The sequence below is a fragment of the Ochlerotatus camptorhynchus genome, unplaced genomic scaffold (genome assembly GCF_037179485.1).
Source record: "Ochlerotatus camptorhynchus isolate MF236.1 unplaced genomic scaffold, CSIRO-AGI_Acam_v1.1 ptg000408l, whole genome shotgun sequence".
Lineage (NCBI taxonomy): Eukaryota > Metazoa > Arthropoda > Insecta > Diptera > Culicidae > Ochlerotatus > Ochlerotatus camptorhynchus.
The window spans coordinates 1034748-1052584 of NW_027040894.1; the positions used below are offsets into that span (position 1 = coordinate 1034748).

At 39.8% G+C, this 17837-nt stretch overlaps 1 protein-coding gene across 5 annotated transcripts in view; it reads left to right on the forward strand.

Moving 5' to 3' along the window:
- The window catches only part of LOC135710951 (tight junction-associated protein 1), a 136782-nt gene that overhangs the window by 13217 nt on the left and 105728 nt on the right, over positions 1-17837 (forward strand). For all 5 annotated transcript variants that reach the window (XM_065233676.1, XM_065233674.1, XM_065233675.1 and 2 more), the window contains exon 2: positions 16459-16794. In XM_065233676.1, coding sequence (XP_065089748.1) covers positions 16537-16794 — 258 coding nt within the window. In that variant the 5' untranslated portion in view covers positions 16459-16536. The remainder of the gene's footprint in view (positions 1-16458; positions 16795-17837) is intronic.

Genomic DNA, 17837 nt, shown 5'->3' on the forward strand with positions numbered 1-17837 from the left:
TTCGTCCCACTGTGCAACGAGATCTTGTAGCTAGTGGTTGGTATGTAAGTAGGGTTAAGATATTATTTCCATTGTACTAAGCACATGCTGCAATTTAATAATGTTTCTATCAAAGATGAACGTTTAATTTATTTACCTTTCCATACGTACCATTATCCTAAATAAAAGTTTCAACTTACTGATATAGGGGAAATGGCCCTCATGTTGGCGTGATCTAAGGATTGGGCCCATCGCTAAGAATCTGCTATTAATCAAATGTATCTAGATGAATGCGTCATTGGGACGTTACTAATAGATATTTTTGGTCGCTTTTGAACATTTAGTCGATTGCTGAATTTATGTATGGGCCCAAATTAGGAGCATTTAGACCGATATTACATCCATTTTCCTTATTGTTAACAATCTAACTCTGCTTCTTAATTCCAATTCCGTCATACGAGTTTCAATTCGGTCCAAACACATTGAATCGTTATTGGATTCACTTCGGCATACGGATGATGGCAGAATAGATGGGTTCTCTTTTGGCGCGCTTCTATTGTTTTTGAGAATGACAGATGTAAATATTCATATTGTTTATCAGGTTTGAGTTTGCCGTGTGATCTAATGATAGGCTATTTAGATTAGTACTGATCGGCAATTAATTAACTCAAGCTATTACGAACGGTAATCAATGTTGGATAATACTCCAGGATAGTAGCGAGTACGAGAGGTAGAGTGAACGACCATATGGACAACAATTATTTCCGTTCAGTCCTGGTTGGAGTCCTGGCGATGCGTCTAAGCTCTGATATCGAACGGGTTTTCCACGCATGGTTCCTTTTTACCTCTATAATGATGCGAAAAGCAAATGGTTCATTCTTTCGAAGAGATTTCAGTTTCTAAAAGATAACACACGAATTTATAAAAAAGTTATAACATGCTTGAAATCGAAAACGAATAAAATTTCGAATCCTACTAAAGGGTGTATTCGATAAAAATGGCACACCGAAAAACTTCTGTAAGTTTTGAACCGTATGAGTAAAAAAACTCATAATTTGAGTGAATCTTATTCATGGGTATTGTTAACATCTGCCAAGTTTCATAGTTATTCATACAGTAATTCCAGTCATGTCGTCGAAACAAGAAATTGTCCGTGAAAAAAATGCAGAGGCGTCCCACCGATGGATCGCTAAAAAGCTTGCAATTGCTAATACAACTGTGTCTCGTGTGAAAAGAACTTTCAAGAAGCGTCTGAGTGCCCGAAGGAAGGAAGGGAGTGGTCGTAAAAGTGGTCCACTGGACAGTAAAATGGCCAGAAGAGTGGTGCAAAGTTCAAGAACCGTCCAAACATGTCAATTCGAGATGTCGCTAAACAGTTCAAGGTGTCAGTCGGTTTTGTGCAGAAAGCCATAAAGCGTGCTGGGTTACATGTTTACAAGGTGCGAAAAGCCCCAAACCAGAATGAAAAACAAACCATCCCTGCGAAAACCCACGCCCGGAAACTTTACACGATGTTGCAAACCAAATCGTGTTGCATCGTGATTGATAACGAAACTTACGTCAAGGCCGACTTCCGTCAACTTCCTGGGCAAGAATATTTCGTTGACAAGTTCAATGTTCCACAGGATGTTCGATAGAAGAAATTATCGAAATTTTCAAAGAAGTTCCTGATCTTTCAGGCGGTTTGCGGAGTTCCTTAAGAAGCGTCTCTTGCCATTCATAAGGAAGCACAAAGGATCAACTCTGTTTTGACCTGCTATAGCATCCTGCCACTACGCTCGAATCGTGTTGGAATGGTACCGAGCCAACAGAGTCAATTTTGTGCCAAAAGATATGAAGCCACCAAATTCAACGAAACTTCCCGGAACCTATTTGAAAAATTCTGGGAAATTATAAAAACGGAACTTTGAAAACATCCCCAAACTATTAAAACAGAGTTAGAGTTAAAGAAAATTTGGGCCAAAACAACAAAAACACTGGCAAAATTTGATGGATGGAGTGAAAAGAAAGGTGCGTTCATTCGGGATGGGAGACGAAATATATTAAATCTAATTTTTTAAATAATTACCTGTTATTATCGGTTTAATTTTGGTGAGTAAATATGTATGTGCCATTCTTATCGAATACACCCTTTATCAATTCAAGCTCATACCACCGTTTTTGAAGATTTTTTTACGCATTAGGTATTCAATTTACGTCCCTCTTTTTACGAAGTATATTCCAAATAAAGATTATTTTTGCTCCACAGTATGGATATTTTTGGAATCCGCTGATGTCTGATGTAATTTTGAAATCCAAGATGATGGCTTCCGGTTACATAAAAGCTTTGAAATTCTGTCAAATACCCCACAATATGGGAGTTTTCGGAATTGGAACTACGTGGAGGGACTGAAAATCTATTTCTGATGCCATTTTGTAATCCAAGAGGGTGGCTTCCGGTTACCTATACACTTGAAAACTCTGTCAAATACCCCAAAATATGGGTAATTTTGGAACCGGAGTAATATGTAGGAACAGGAAAATGTTTGTCTTTCGCCATTTTGAAATCCAAGATGATGTCTTCCGGTTACAGAAAAGCTTTTAAATTCTGTCAGCTACCTCCACAATACGGGTATTTTTTGAATCAGCGTGAACCATTAATTGATGTCTGACGCCATTTTGAAATCCAAGATTACTGCTTCCGGTTTAAGAAAAGCCTGAGAATTTTGTCAAATACCTCACAATTTGGGTTATTTTGGAATTGGGGTGACGTGTAGGGTCTGGAAATCCATGTCTAACGCCAATTTGATTCAAGATGGTGGTTTGATGCCACCATTTTGGATTTAAAAATTGCATCAAACATGTATTTCCGGTCTCTACACTTCACTCCGGTTTAAAAAAAATATAGGGTTGTGTCCTATACACGACCGTAGTATGACGTACAACCACGCAAAATTGATGTGTGTCATGCATTTTTCACTATTATGCTTAATCTTAAATTTTTCAACTATTTCAATGTTTTGGTTATGGTCCCATCAACTCATGAACAGGTTTGGTACACATAACTTTTCACGTTTCGGTTTAGTGAAACGGAACCCAAGGATCATTTCTAATTGTGCAAGGTGATTACGCCGTCCACCTTTAGCCACCGACTTGGTCCTGCTTGTTACAGGACCAAGTGCCACGCCGTCTGAAGCGGTAATGAGCAAAAGCACGACAGCAGCGCTGTTTTATATCTTTTCAAGTTCAAGCAAAACGATGTAAAGGGCGAACACGAAATTATTGCGACACATTCAACAGGGCATAACTTTTTTACCATTGGGTAAAAATCAACCAAATTTTGCACACTTTCTCATTGATGTATATTGTGTACATCCTGTCAAACTCGAAGTCGTGTTTTTCGATTCAACGAAAATGGAGGTTGAGAGAACAAATTCTTTCCAAACACCTGGAATTTCCTGACCTGTCGCACCGGCAGTTGGGAAAAATGTTGAACATTCACCATTCAACCGTCTCCAGAGTGTTGAAGCGGTTCCAGGAGCGGTTGACGTTGGACCACGGCAAAGGAGCTGGAAGAAAACCGAGACCGGAGAACAAAAAGACGGAGGGAAAGGTGAAGCGGATGATTAAAGCAAATCCCAACGTCTCAAGCCGTGATTTGGCTAAAAAGATCGGTATGTCGCAGAGCTACGTCCAGAATGCAAAGAAGAGAGCTGGACTACATACATACAAGGTACAGAACTTCCCAAACCGCGATGAGCGGCAACAATCGACGGCTAAAACTCGGGCACGGAAGCTCTACGAGAAGATGCTGACAAAATATGGCTGCTGTGTGATGGACGACGAAACGTATATAAAAGCCGATTTTAAGCAAATTCCGGGGTTGGAGTTTTTCACTGGCAAGAGCAAGTTCAATGTGGACGACAAATTTAAGAAGAAGAAAATGTCGAAGTTCGCCTCCAAATATTTCATTTGGCAGGCCATCTGCTCTTGCGGACTGAGGAGTGAGCCTTTCGTGACAAAGGGCACAGTAAATGGCGAGATCTACAAATCTGAGTGCCTCGAGAAGCGCCTTTTGCCGTTCTTGCAGCAGCACGACAAAGCTCCGCTATTTTGGCCAGATTTGGCATCATGCCACTATTCTAAAAGTGTCCTGGAGTGGTATGAGGCCAATTCTGTCCATTTTTTTCAAAGGACATGAATCCGCCAAACTGTCCGGAGCTGCGCCCGGTGGAGCAGTACTGGGCAATAATGAAGCGGGAACTTCGGAAGAGCAAGAAGACAGTCAAAGACGAGATGGACATGTTAAGAAAATGGAAAAAAAACTGAGAAACTGGTACCGGATGACACTGTAAAGACTTTGATGGAGGGCATCAAGCGAAAATGCGTTCAATTTTACACTCAAGGCTCCATCGATTAACTTTTCTTTTGATTTTTGAAGTAAATATATGTATAAAACTACCCTAAAATTTTGGTTTGATTCTAAACATTATAAGAAAATTGGCATGACATTTTCGGTGTCGCAATAATTTCGTGTTCGCCCTTTACAACCCAATGATACTAGATTATGACGACTGGGTTAGGGAAAATCGTTTATTTAATGAAAACAGGATAAATTATCATTTGTACATTTCTAAAATGTTTTTTGTGGAAAATTGAAAAAATATTTATTTCAGCAGATTCGTAATGTAATGTAATTGATTTTATTTTCATCTATAAATGATAAAGTTACAAGCGTTCAAAACCTAACACTATTTCACCACACATATTTTTTGATTTGCACCCCAGTATTGTCGACAAAGACGTAGTTCTACGTCAAAACACTCATATTGTGGGGTATTTGACAGCATTTTTCTGTTTTTCTGTAACCGGAAGCCGCCATCTTTGATTTCAAAATGACGTCATACATGGGTTTGCAGTTCTAACACGTCACCTCGATTCCAAAGATACCAGGAAAATGGCCTCAGACATGGGCTTTCAGTCCTCATAGGTCACCTCGATTCCAAATATACCGAAATTCTGGGGTATTTGACAGTATAGTTTCTACGCTGGTTGGTATCAGGAGAACGTTCTAAATGACTTCTGAAAATTGTGGAAGGTTGATCTGCAAGCACAGAGAACAGAAGAACGTTAAGGATGACTACAGATCTCCTCCCTAATATTTTTGGGGATTGATCTGCAACAGCAGCGTGTTTAGGGTGTCTATAGAAAACGTGCTGATTTTTTGGATTATTTTCAAGTAGCAGAAGGACGTTTCAAGTGACTATTGATCACTTTTGAATATTTTAGAATGTTGAACTGCAACAACAAGGCTTGTAGGGTGTCTTAATAAATTTGAATATTTTTAAATGACTGCTGGATTACTATGAAACTCATACTTAAATTTTGGAAGGTGGATCTGTAACAACAGGGCGTTAGTAGTGTCTTGAGAAGTGTCATGATTTTTTGTATTACTTTGATGTAGCGAGATGGCTTTAGGCGTTGAAGGTGTCGTTAGAATTTCGAGTATCTTTTGATAACTATGAAGTGGTAAGAGGGCGTAAATGATGACTACTAGACTTCGTATTCATATTCACATTAAGCAAGTTGCACAAATTCGTAGGTGCTAAAAAAAAGTGCCAGACCATTCCCAACAGTTTTAGCTGCAGAACAGCTTCTACAGATAAAAGATAGCTACGTAAGACAATTTTTGACTATAGAAACTGGTCTGCAGCTTAAATTGTTAGTTAGGTTGTTTTGAGAGTATTTCCACCTCCGCCCGTTACCGTATTGGCCTAAATTTGGGATTGCTCTCGGCCTCTTAGATGCAAGTAGCACTATCTCCAACAATCGAGAACTATCCTGTCCACGTCTGCAACTATTAACTATGTGAAAGATTTTTAGTTGGACACTTACTTAAGAGAGATGTAGAGAACTCTATGACCTCTCATAAGTCTCATATGAGTTTGGAGGATTGTTAGTGGGAAGGGTGTAGTGCCATAGGATACGTTCGGTAAACTTCTTGATTTTTTTTTGGATGATTTTTAAGTAGCAGGTGGACGTTCTAAATTACTATTAACATCTTTTAAAAATTTAAAGAGATTGAATTGCATTAACAGGGAGTCTAGAATGTCTGTATAGGGGAAATCGATGTAATGTCGGTCTAATAAAGCATTCGAATAAATTTTCAATAGCGATCAAAAATATCCATTAGTACCATCCCAATGACGCGTTCATCTAAATAAGATTGATGAATAGCAGATTTTAAGCGATGAGCCCAATCTTTTAGATCCACATTAGAGCCATTTCCCCTATATAAATTTTATAATTGTTTGGATAGGGGAAATGGCTCAAATGTTGGCCTATGGATCTAAGATTGGGCCCATCGCTAAACATTTGCTATTTATCAATCTTATCTAGATGAATGCGTCATTGGGACGGTACTAATGGATATTTTTGGTCACTATTGAAAATTTAGTCGATTGCTTTATTTATGTATGGGCCCAAATTAGAGGCATTTAGGCCGACATAACATCCATTTCCTCTAGCTTAAGAGTATTTTGTGTGCATGAAAAACTGTGCTGGGGTGCTAACTCAAAAATTTTTGAGGAAGGGCATGGCCCTGCCTTGCCCACGCCACTGGCTCTCCCTACATACCAACAAGACAAATGGAAGTAAATATCTCAACGGAGCGCTTTATGCCCTTTTCGCCATTTACCCATTTACCGACAGCGAAAACAGAAGCTGAAATCAACCACATGGAACGAGCCATACACAGAAAGGGGCAAATGCAGGAGCAATTCACGTTTCTAGCAGGGGAAAGGAAAGAAGAGTAAGACAGCAAGGCACAAGATTAAACTATAATAAATAACGTTTAAAAGACGCTGACATGATTACAGCTCAGCTGTGTGTGAAGCTCAGCGATGTGTATTTTATCAACCGAGCTCCAGCCAGCCGTAGCCGACAGTCGGGTTAAGCTCTGGAGGCATTTCACTCGGAAAGGATGATGTGTGACTGAAGTTTGTTGAATGATTGCAAGGTTTCAGTGCCTTGCGGAACAGTTCTGTGGAGGGAGATTTTTTAAAGGTATTCTTCTGCCTGACTTACAACGGGCGTAGTTTTCTTTTTATATAGAACACTAGGTACTAATGAACGGGTTCAATTTAATTGTTATAACCATTATCATGTCAATTGGTCCGTTACATGTTGGATATGCCACAGATTTTGTTGGAAGAATAGTTGCGGATGTCACCTGAATTAACCAAATTCTTAACTTTTATTACTGAGAGTAAAAGGGAGGTTCCACATAATACTGCGAATGCGTCTTGAGCATTTCTTGCTATGCGCAGCTTTAGCGTTCACTTGTGTAATATGTAGATCTAGCAGTAGTTTATACACGCAAACCAAAAATCTATTACAATGAATGTTAGTTCCGTTTCCTATCATCCTCTGTCAATTCTAACGACCATGCAGGCGATGTAATGGTTTTTTGTCTTTTTTATTTTGTGTCCTATCTACGCTTTCGACTATACCAGTAAGCTTGTAGAACGACGCACATTGTAGAACATTGTAGAACAACGCACACACTTGCCTCGAATCTCTCCAGCAGAAAAAGCATACGAAGTCGAGTATGCGAGAAAATGAGCGCTTCATGTTTGCTTTTAGGCTATCCATATTCAGAAGCATGGAGATAGCAGTGGAGAAAGCTCAGGTCTGATAATCGCAACGCTCGTGGTTCGAGTCAGCCGCCAGTCTGTTTCCAATTTTTTTGACATAACTAATTTACCTCACTAATACACTCTACATTTTTCGGTCTCCAATTTTCTTGCATTGGACCGCAGCTTGGTATATCGCATCCACGGTTCATGCGGCAAGCAAATCTTACATCCCCCGGTGACGGAATACATCTTTGACATAAATAATGAGACGTAAACAAACATGTCATGTAAAATTACGTCCGCGTCTATTATGACTCAATTTTATGTATAAATTTCCGTTGGGATATGTCAGTCTCAGAACACCTAAATTAACATCAATTTTTCTAAGTGTTTAGGTTTTAGCACTAGATTATAAGACAAATTTAGATTTTAATAATAGACTAACTGCACTATAGCATGTAACTAGTATCTTCTTTTGTCTAATTGGTTTGTTATTTATCCTTGGTATCGCAGCCGATCCCTTTACCAGCGCGAGGTGTGGCGCGCAGTGATGCAGCGTCGAGTGGGAGCACCAACGCTCTAGGGGTGTAGTCAACGGGGCGTAGTCAATAGATTTTATTTTTTATTTCCTTTGTCTATGGGCCATAATCACTGCCACCAATATATTGATATTTTTTCAATGTTAACAGCATGTCATAGTACCTCATTACTACGAAACAGTAATGAGCTATTTGTTTTCGATTCAGTTAAATCATTAATACTTGCTCTTCTTACAAGAAGCCCTATTCAATTGTGATGTTCCGCATCATTCGAAGCGTACTGGTACCATTCCAAAAACGCGCTCTATCTTCAATCAACATTTCTTGTTTCCAGTCTCAAAACCGAGGCTCATAATCGTCAGCAAAAAGAGTCGTAATGAAATAGTTTCAACACTTTTTCAATAATATCAACATAGATGACAGAACGCATTTTAAAAAATAGATCAGTTTCTGAAGCCCAACGGTTAGTGACAATTGTCTTAAGCTATTATTATAATTCTAATTGTTATTAAAGATTGAATTTTTGCCATGCCCACAAGATGTTTGTTCTAAAATCCAGAGATTTCGTCCCAAAACACTGGAATCGATCTTGACCTCATCATCCGATCTTGGATGTTATCCGATGGTACTGAAAAATTCCGGGTAAATGATTGTTCATAAGCTAGTTATACCGTTTTTAAAGGTATTAGTTACCCCTCACTATTAAGTAGACTAAGAGATCCGCGATTTTTTCTTAATTGCATACAATCATGCCAACACCATATCGATTTTGCTACTGGGGCCAGAAAACGGTCCTCTGGACTTCCAGAATCATCGGGAAATGGTCAATTCCTGATAGTAGAACTGGGAATCTGCATTTTTTCCTAAATTGCATACAATCATGAGCATAGAGAAAATATGTCATCACCATATCGATTCTTCTACCAAGTGGCCAGAAAACGGTGCTGTGAATATCCGGAATCACCGGGAAAATGGTTGATTCCTGAAATTAGACCTAGATATCCTCGATATTATCTAAATTTCAAGCAATCATGAGTTTAGCAGAATTATGCCATCAGCATATCGCTTCTACTGCTGGATGGTCAGTAAACGGTCCTCGGGATATCTGGTATCTCCGGGGAAAATGGTCAATTCTTGCAACTTGGCAAGAAGAACGCTATTTCTGCTAAATTGCGAAGAGAAAATATGCCAAAACTATATCGATTCTGCTACTAGGTTGCCGGGAAACGGTTCTCCGGATACTTACTAACTGGATATAATTTCTTTCGCGTCACAGAGTTAGATTCGGACAGCAGCAGGAACATGGAAATCGAAGATCTCAGATATTTCATTGAAGCGTGAAGCCATGAATCGTATCGGGTCGTGTTCGCCGTATCTACTTTTGCGGGACCTCGTTGGTCAGGACCTTAGCAACGAAAACTGATTGCTCGTTAGACTACGTTTCTCCAGAGTCTCGATACCTGGCAGCATACATCGATGTTCATATGAGTGCAAGTTAGAACGGTCACACCAAGGTAGATTAATTAATTAATTTATCTTTATTAGGGAGGCTTTCAACCTGGGGCTGGTTCGCCTCCAACGCCAAGGTAGATGTCACAGAGCTAAGCATACAAATTTTCTTTGTATCGCCTCTAGTCGATCTGACCATACTCTTGTATATGGGCACCAAACCAATAAAGGGAGGAACGGTCAAAAATTGGTCAATCATAATTAAGTACACAGTGATCAAACTTTATTCTTTTTGAAGTTCAATGACTACAAAATACAGAGACATGATTTGCGCAGTACGGCGATTTTAGGCATAGAGGGTCACGGAAGCCATCGGCGAGCTTAAATATGAATCCAAGTTGTCTATTCACTTTCGAAATCATATCATTGTAATGTATCCGGAAATTGAGTTCAGAGTCCCGAAATCACACCGAGGTGTCTGACCTGATTCAATCGCTCTTGAACGTGGCCAGCCTGACGATACTGAAAGTGGATCAGATGACGCTTCCTTGTGAAGGAAATGGTATTGCACCTCGCTACGCACACCTCAAAGTAGTTTCGTCAGCTTACTTACCTTATCAATCATTTTTAGGCCTTGACGTCCTCTTCTGACCGAAGAATTCACGTCTCCACTCTACTCGATTTATCCGGGATCCGTAGGTCACCTTCTACTTGGTCGATCCACCTTTCCCGCTGCGCGCCTTTTCTTGTTCCTGTTGGATCACTTTCGAGATCCATTTTCACTGGGTCGTCGTCCGACATTCTAAGGACGTGCCCAGCCCACCGTAGTCGCCAATTTTTTACATTGTGGACGATGGATGGTTCTCCCAGCAGCTGGTACAATTTGTGGTTCATTGACCTCCTCCACATTCCGTCATCCATCGAAAACACCAAGGGAACGATCCGTTGGTCCTCGACGAGCAAAGTCCAGGTCTCGTGGCCGTAGAGGACTACCGGTCTAATCAGCGTCTTGTAGATAGTCAACTTCGTGCGGTGGTGAATTTTATTCGACCGGAGCGTCCTCCGGAGTCCAAAGTAGCCACGATTATCTGCCATGATGCGTCTTTGAATTTCTCTGCTGGTATCATTTTCGGCGGTCACCAGTAAGCCCAAATGCATGAACTCGTCGACCTCCTCGATTTCGTCACCATCAATCTGAACTCGGGGTGGAAGGCTAACATTATCTTCCCTAGAACCTCTTCCTCGACATCCTCAATCCTCGAATGAATCCAACAGTTTCTGCAGGTTGATACAGTTCTGAATACATGTAATAACCATGAAAATTGTCACGTCATCAGCATAGAACACCCAAGTTCCAGATGGTAGAACAAATGCCACACCCCAGACTACAGATACTCTGAGTTTTTCAAGTTTTCGAAGCAGAACATCATGGTTCCCTCGGTCGAAGGCAGCTTTGAAATCCGTGCATATAGCATCTGCTTGCAAACCGCCGTCCATCGATCGAATACACGATGAAGTGAATTGCGCGAGATTTGTGCTCACCGATCTTTTTAGGAAGAATCCATGTTGGTCAGTGGAGATGTAGTTCTTTCTGGTTTCAAACAAGGCATCGTTAACGACAATCTCAAACACTTTCGAGCAAGCACTTAACGAAGTTATTCCGCGATGGTTGGCTATGCTACATTTTGCTCCTTTTTTGTGAATAGGTGTCATAACGGAACACTTTCACCCGGAGGGGAAAATCGATCGTCGCAATGAAGTATTAAACAATTTCACAAGCGGTGTCAACAGAGCCATAGAACATATCAAAATATATCCAAACAGATTTATGGTACAATGGTAGATCATTGAGATGCTCATCAAATGATTGTACAGGGTGCGTGACGAATTTTTGCAGTAAATGGCATATTTGAGAAAAATACACCAGTTAGTTATTCTAGCAATGAATTTTGTGCGATTTATTTTCTTTCGCAACATATGGAAGTTGTAAGTAAATTTATTCAAAAAAATTGCCTTCCCTTTCGACGACTATAGTTAGAAGCTTCCGGAAACTGCAGTATGCACGTATTAAAATGTTTCGATCCATAGATGTCATCACTGCCTTGATTTTAGCTTTTAGCGACTTAAGTGTGGTGTGAGGGGTTCTATTGGGACTGCTTGGGGGCCAAATTTCTTCCACCCAAATTTACGAAATATTTTCCGTAAGCCATTTCTGTGCTTTATTAGCAGTATGAGCAGGTGCTCCGTCTTATCACTTTCCCAAGCCTTTTTTAATATTATACACTGTTCTTTCAGACACATTTACCGACCGAATTATTTCTTTCATGCATACTCCGGCGCGCAACTAAGCGACAACGGCTTACAGATTGCTCTCTTGTTTCGACATCTTTACGTTTACTCAACATTGTTTGTTTAAATCGTACACCTAACAGTATAAGCTATCCAGTGCTGCCAAATATATCTAAATCATGATGCACAAGAAATTACTATATGAAATTTACTGCAAAAATTCGTCACGCACCCTGTAGACTTTTGTATGACGTGAGTCAATCTAAACCATGACCTCCAATTTTAGTAAATAGGAGAACGAAATTCGTCCCAATTACTGAATTTATTGGTAAAGAAATCGTTGCGATCAAGATGGACGTTCCAACGACACGGGAAAAAACGGAGGTATGTGTTACAGCTGCTTATTTTCCAGGAGTCCCTCCTTCTTCGGTCGCAAATTGTGTCTACTACTGGAAAAAAATTAAACACTAAATTTATAATAGTGTTTAATCACATAATGTGGGGAAGTACCGATATTAATAAAACAGGTTAGGACCTTCTGAATTACATATAGTCTAACCATATTGTCATATGTAATAGAGGAAATTCTCCAACATTTATCAATGTAATTCGACAAGAGGTTCTCGATCATACGATTTGGGGTGACCTTTTGACAGAAAAAATAGTGAATTGGCAAGTTTCTGATGAAAAATCGTTGTTAAAATGTTCATTTAAGTAGATTTATAGAAAAATTTCCAATCGATTGACTTGTTTAGAATTAAAATCCATCCACTATTGACAGAGTTATAACGCCTGACCACTTTTCGTAACGCAGCCAATTTTTTTTTTTCAATGCACCCCCAATATGTTGCAACGTCAAAAAAAGTTTCTTTATTAAAGAGACATACGCAGTAAATGTATTTTAAGATCTCTAATCTACATTTTGGCTTAAGAAAATTTTACAGTTCTTGTCCTTATTTGGCATTTTTACTAACCCCAAACTTGAAAGTTTTATCGAACTTTGAAAGTTTTCTACAAGTCTAAATCTGCAACCAATATTGTTATTTGGGACCTAGTTTGGCTTATTTCGTTCTCTCAACTTAGTTTTCTTTGAGCACTTTCACAGTTGATGAAGAGCTTTCAAATCCTGCACTATTTTTGCATTAGTATTATGTGTGGTAAGTATGAAAAATCATACTGTATGCCCTGTAGACTGATGCAAAATTTGAAACTGTCGCTCTACAGTGCTCCAACGGTTCCAAATTGGGTCCTGATTAGCCTTCCAATATTTGAACTCATTTAGTAAGAAACATTTTGACCTAGAACTACGTCTGGGATGGGGGTTGACAAAACCGAAATTGGAACATGTAACGAAATTATGAAAGATTTTGAACTTTAATAACTCTGCTACCCCTGGACCAATTTCAATTATTTTATCACCAATCGATAAGAAATATTTCAACGCATCGCAATGCTTTTGACCGTTGATTTTCAACAAGAAACTATTGAAAAAGTGGTAAATGTTAAGCATTGTCCAAAAGCGTCGAAATAACTAACGAATCCACCAATTACGTACCTGCATATGCTGCTTCCCCAACATAGTCATCAGAGAATCGTTTCTAGACGAAACATGCCAATGTAGCATTTTTGTTGCCCCAGCACTTTCATCAGAATCGTTAGTACATCAGAATCGTTAGTAGACGAAACAAGTCGAAGTGGCATTCGCCTCCGATCTTCGGGCGCGTGCGAATAGGTAGGATGCAATTGCGTAATATTTTGCACACTTATCGTCATATTCAGAGCCGCATGCCCCCAACGACCACACAAAATGTTCTCCAAAGTTGTAATCTTGTAACCAAACTTGGAAACAGGGGGGAAAAGTGATTTTGATCGATTCTCTTCATAGACTTTCTGGTTCGTTGATAACTCGACGGCAAACACATTAATTGATTCGTTTGTTGTTCTGGATGATAGAAGAGCATGGCAGAAGTAGTGCGAAATAGGTTAGTGAAGCCATGGTCATCAAATGAGGAAATCGATGAAGAGAATTGACTTTCATCCCTCTGTTTCTAAGCCCCTTAATTTAGTCGTAGTCATTGCAATGAAAGCTTGCATCGCACCGCTTTTGGTTCTTGGGTTACACTTGCTGGTTGCAACTCTGCTGTTCGACATTTTCAAAGGACCACCAAAAAATATGAAATTACACTATTTACTAGGGATGGATCCAATTTTTCGTTTGACGATTAATCGAAAAGATTTTTCTAGCTATTCGTTTAAATATTTATCGAATTTTCAATTATTCGAGTGCATTACCCTTGTCCAGCAGCAGACGGGCCGAGATTCTTGCGAGTCCGGTCCAAATTTGCTGATCAAGCTACCTACACTTCATCATCATCTTCCAAAGGCTTTAAGCCTATTCAGGGCAATCATAAAGAGTATAAACAGAGAGAACCCCGCTTAAATTCCTATTCCTACACAAAACACAAGCTCCTGCTGCAGTTAACAAATAACATTTATTATATAAGACCACTTAGTCCTACGTCACCACCAAAAGTTATTAATGATTCAAGTAACTGATGTCTTATGATTATGCTTAACGAACTGTTCCGTAGGCAAAATTGGTGATCTGGCCTGTAGAATAGAATACAAAAGTCATGGCTACTGTCACACTGCAGAATACAGTGTTGCCCGCAAAACACCTGCTTAATCATGCCATAATATTATTAGACTTTTAAACAATTAATAACTATTTAAATTTATGTTTGCCTGAAAACTGAAAATCTGCTAAGTTGTAGATAAGAAAATTTTCCAGAAGAATAGATCTAGAACTTTTTAACAGAGCAATATGGAAAAAGGCTAGAAGTTAATGAACAAAAATTTGAGTTTTCCCATAGTAATTTCCAAATAAACTTCAAATGGTTTGTGCCTAGTCAGTTTCTTATCAAATGAGTTCACATTTTGGGTGGCTTATCAGGACCCGATTTGGAACCGTTTGAGCACCGTGGAGGAAAAATTTCAAGTTTTGCATCAGTCTAATCCCCAGGGAAGATGAAAAACTTCCAAATCATAGGCTTGGTAAATAAAAAGATGAATAACTTTGAAGCATATTTTTTAAAACTTTACCTACCCTAACTACGATCTTAACGTTTTGAAAACTTTTCTGAACATGAATCATTCAATCATATTTTTTTCATGGGATGCTCATTAAAGCATCCGAGATGGTCTTTTGACCCTTCATTCAAAGCGTTGCTCGGTTTTAGAATGTCCTAATCTTTGTTTCCACTGTGTGAGTCTCTTCTTACTCATTCCATTGAAGTTTTAGCTATTTGAGCCGTCCGCCGTCAATCGTTCGAGGATCACATTCTCGGAGCCATCCATCACTGAGAAAAATGCGTTTGATGTTACTTTGCTTCGCAGAAATTTCAAGGTTACCTATTTACAAAGCGCTTTCATGCACACTCTTGAACCGGTGTTTCTGTGCTTTCATCTCTGTAGGCACCTAGGGGAAATGTCGGCTTCGGCAATACCTTAACCTATTATCGTCAGGGGGGGGGATAAAGAAAGTCCTGGAGCACTTAAATTTGGCCAATAGATGCTCTGAAACACAATGTATCCTCAAGTCAAAATTGAGCTCTCAAGGACGTTGTTTACCCCCTGACGATAATAGGTTAAGGTATTGCCGAAGGTGACATTTCCCTTAGTTATGTTTGCTTCAATACGGATTGGATGGTGGCTTGGGTTCGATAGCTTTTGATAGGCCATAATTTTGCTTTTCCAAGCGCAATGAATGCAAAGTGGGGTCCCCTCTGGTGTGCCTTTTCTGAGCGGATTGAAACCACGATGATTCTTCTGTGTTGTTGTTGCAAATTAGGGTGGGATTTATGCAACAGTTTCTATCGATATACATTGCAAAAAATGGGTTCAGGGTTGAATGTGAACACATCATTGAAAAATTCGTATGCAAATCATGACTGTTATGACCAGATACATCCCTGCCCTCACTTTTCATCCGTCATTATCCCTTACCGATCGTGGATATGCTTTATGTTTCCACCCTTTGGATTCGCAACGGTCCGCAGCGAATACCGTGTGGCCATTATGTTTGTGAATTTTCCCAGACTTTTCCCACACCGACCGTAACCGTTTGTGGGTCGTTTCTATTTCGTTACGCTCATTTAATCTCAAGTCCCAAACCGCACACCTCGCTACCACCCGGTATAATCCGCTCACTGTTCTTCAAAGTTGCAGGCACGTGAAGCGAGTTACACTGGGGATCGTGATTTGCTTCTGGTCTTCCCTTCGCAAAATGGGTGAAACATTTTCCTTGCCGACCCGTGTAACACCGAGAAAAAGGAGGAAAAGCAAATTTTACGCGCCCACTGCCAGTCATTCGTCGTCATCAGCCTTCTTCCGCATGAGCACATCGCAATGGGATAAAGCTCTCCCCATTAGCACCCTGACCGGTCAAAGATAGACACCCTTTCACCTTCCCACACATTCACACACATACACACATGCGCTAGTGCTATCAAACGCCTTTTCAACCCTCGAAAAAAAATCGCGCTGAAGCATCCCATCTACAACACACAAAATGTTTCGTTTCGCAGAATTGTGATGTGCATCTGCATGCCGAGATTGAGGTGCTGAAGAACGCTCTCGCCGATAAACACTCGCAACTGTTGGCCATGGAGAACGCCTGCCTGCAGGAAAGTGACCGGCAGGTCGAGCTAGAGGACAGCATCATCGCCTGGCAGGACAAGTACGAGCGGCTGTATGAGTCGCACAAGCGGGTACAGAAGGTGAACCAAAATCTGGAGGATAAGCTGCTGAAGCTGGTCGATAGGAATTCCGGCGAGCGGGCACAGCTGACGAGCGATGTGGCCACGCTGAGCGTACGGTTGGCACAGGCAAACTACAACATCCAGAGCCTGAAGCGGGAAATTGTAAGTACTTTTTTTTTGTATTATCTCTAAGCCCTAAGCTGCCCTGGGATGGTACGATCATCTTGGCAATGTTGACCATATTTACAGGTTAAATCATTCACAGATGATGTGAGGCTTTGCTAGCAGTGAGCTACTATACCGTGTCCAATATACGCTCATACATTTTTGTTTGTTTTTTCGCATCAGTTATTCAGATATTATTAGTAAGATTATTAAATGAATGGCAATATAATATTGATTAATTACAGCATATGTTTTGGAATTACTCTGCCTTCAACTTGATTGCCGTTTCTCAAATGCGTCATAGGCATTTCGTCTCATCTTCGTTTGAATATGGCTATGAATTGGATCAAACTTTGTGCTCGTTCACCTTCGACAGTATTTATGACCACATGAAATAATCCAATTCCAAACGCTACCCCCTGGAATGGTAGTTTGGGGGGTCAGAAACAGCCTGCTAAAATATGAAGTCATTTGGTTCTCGGGAACCCCTCGTCAAACGGCTTGAAGTTTGTATTGTGAAAATCACCAAATTTATGGGGAACGAGCCACTATCACATTCGTGGCTCAAGGTGGCGCTGTGGTTTGTCGATTTTTTTCGTGCATAAAATGTAGAAGCTTTCGAGTATTGGAAACATCTTGGCTGAAGACCGCATGGATTTCGAGTTAACCCCGAAATGTTACTAGCGTTTCAAATGAAAACCACCTCCCGAGCAGGAAAAAATAACTTATTAATACCAAATTCAGGTATGAAACTAGCATAACTGGCAACCGAAATATGGTATTAGTGAGGCTGACATAAGAGGTAACATACCAAAAATAATACCTAAAAAATGTTCTTCGAATAACGAACTAATACATAATTTAGTTATTACAATAACAAACGGATAACAGATGCTTTTTTATGCAAGAATACCAAAGTTTGTTTTGAAGGTCTTCTAATACCAATCCAATAACTCTTTTAGGTGTTATTGTCTAAACACTGAAAGATCACATTTTGTTATTTTGGTATTCATTTGATATTTTCCAAAATATTTTGATAA